The following is a 2,500-nucleotide window of genomic DNA, read 5'->3' as shown; positions in this document are numbered from 1 at the left end:
ATGTATATACATGTATGTATATACATGTATATGTATATACATGTATATGTATATACATGTATGTATATACATGTATATGTATATACATGTATGTATATACATGTATATGTATATACATGTATATGTATATACATGTATATGTATATACATATACATGTATATACATGTATATGTATATACATGTATATGTATATACATGTATATGTATATACATATACATGTATATGTATATACATATACATGTATATGTATATACATGTATATGTATATACATATACATGTATATGTATATACATGTATGTATATACATATACATGTATATGTATATACATACATGTATATACATATACATGTATATGTATATACCTACATAAATCTGTATATATATACATATGCATATATACATACATACATATGTATATACATGTATATGTATATACATGTATATACATGTATATACATGTATATGTATATACATGTATATACATGTATATACATGTATATATATGTATTATATATATATATATATATATATATATATGTATATATATACAATGTATAAATATAAATAATTTGCTCTTTGTATACAGGCCCAGCGGTGATAGCGAAAACGACAATGTGTTTCCTCGAACGCTTAACTTCGACAGCGTGTCAGAAATGAATTCACGCAGGTATAGTTCGTCATTCTTTGTATTATTGGTGATTTGAAAGGATAAACATAATAATATACTTACTGTAAATCATTGTCGCATATGTAGTATCGTTTAGAGTTCTGGGGCTGGATTCATTAATATACGATTGTAAGGTATTTACCAGCGGTAAGTTACCAGCACGTTTACCAGTCATCGTAAAATGGGATTTACAAAGTGATAGCAAGTCGCCTGGTAAGTGTAAGTTGACTTTACCATCGTAATTTGATAGTAAGTCTTGTGAATCGATTCCGCCAATCAGCGAGCGCCTTACATGATTCTTTAGGCTCTTTTGACCAATCACGTGACATGTAAATAAAGCTAGATCAGCAGCGAGATTTTCATGTTTCTAGAAAGATATGATAAAGATTTCTTCTGCGTAGAATTATTTCTATATAAATTCATTTCCCAGAAAGCAAAAATTAATGCAAACACAAAAATAAACAGTGAGGTACAGTTCGTACTTTCTTCAATATAAACATAGTATGATAAGGATTAAGAAGTGCAATTCATAAAAAAAAGAAAAATAATAATAAACATAAATTGGTATGATGATTATTATTATCTGTATTCTATAAAGACCTCCCTGGCTGTTTGTCAATCCAAAACTGCTCATTACTTGTGGAGTTTGTATTTTGCCAGAGATTCCATAGGCGTGGAGGCCACTTCAGTATTTATTGTTGTCCTTTTCCAGAGTTCCGATAGACAAGGTTACTGCTTCAATCGTTTATTGAACTCAATAATCAAATAACATTTATATATTTATATAGTTACTTTTTTTTCAACTATATCATTGCAATGAAATATGTTTGAATTCGTCAAATCACTAATTCCATGTGTTATTTCAAAATGTTATTGTAGGCCTATGACTTTCTGCAAGTTTACCCTAGGCTACATGAACATTATTCTCGATTATTTCCCGCGAATTTTCATTATTTTTGTCACGTTCATATGAAAATAAACAGTTGTCTCCTTAACTGTTGATTTTTTGCTGAGATAAAGCCTGAGGAGAGTCTTTCGCTGTAGTTGCCAGTGGACATACCAGTGCTCCAACTACTGGTAAATTTAGTATTGTATCTGCGGTGGTAAGTTGTTCGTAAATACTAGTGTGGTCTGTTTACAAACATAATTGTAGTTACTAGCTTATTTTATCATGGTAAGTGTGTTAATGAATCTGGCCCCTGGAAATGAACTCTAAATGTTTGATAATCTTTTTATTTGTTTCTTCATTTGTGTTCATAATAGTATTGCCTTGCTTATTTGTTTATAGAGTTCAGAACGGCATTACTGCGTTCATTTCTTCTATTCTGAAGAGCTTTTCCACGTAAAAGTCATACTTTTTGAGTTTTGAAGTGGAAGAGTGAAGGACCAAGGTTTTATATATCTTTTCCATCAACAATTATTACATTAGCCTAATTTTTCTTTTCAATTTCGTTGTAAATTACCCTTAAGTAGAAAAAAAATCGTTTAAGTCATGGAGGAATTGATTTTGAACTATACACCTTATATATATCATTTTAGTCCACACTGAACAAATACAAATGCATTTATGAACAGCATATTCTCGTTTGTTGGCCCTCTGTGCACAAAATTGCTTCACCTCTTGTCATTTAAATCACCGGCACTAGTCACTGTGTTACTGAATGATGCAGGGAGGCTTATATAGCAATGTTTTTTTGTTTTGTTTTTCTCGAAATATTCACGTGTGCAAAATCACGCAAGAGGGAGACTATCGGCTTGTGGATCATATAGGCCGTATCTTGAAAACGATAAACATTTTCTATGCTTGAAAAGCGTACGGTTGTGAAAAT

General features: G+C 30.4%; 1 protein-coding gene across 2 annotated transcripts in view; it reads left to right on the top strand.

Annotated features, from left to right (window-relative positions):
- LOC122255993 (uncharacterized) overlaps positions 1-2,500 on the top strand; it is a 23,820-nt gene that overhangs the window by 13,115 nt on the left and 8,205 nt on the right. For both annotated transcript variants that reach the window (XM_086542048.1, XM_086542050.1), the window contains exon 7: positions 591-671. In XM_086542048.1, the coding sequence (XP_086398174.1) occupies positions 591-671 (81 nt within the window). The remainder of the gene's footprint in view (positions 1-590; positions 672-2,500) is intronic.

This window comes from Penaeus japonicus, unplaced genomic scaffold (genome assembly GCF_977035675.1).
Source record: "Penaeus japonicus unplaced genomic scaffold, GWHDUDI00000001_assembly GWHDUDI00000011, whole genome shotgun sequence".
Lineage (NCBI taxonomy): Eukaryota > Metazoa > Arthropoda > Malacostraca > Decapoda > Penaeidae > Penaeus > Penaeus japonicus.
Note: the sequence above shows the minus strand (reverse complement) of the source record. Positions and strands in the feature narration are given on the sequence as shown.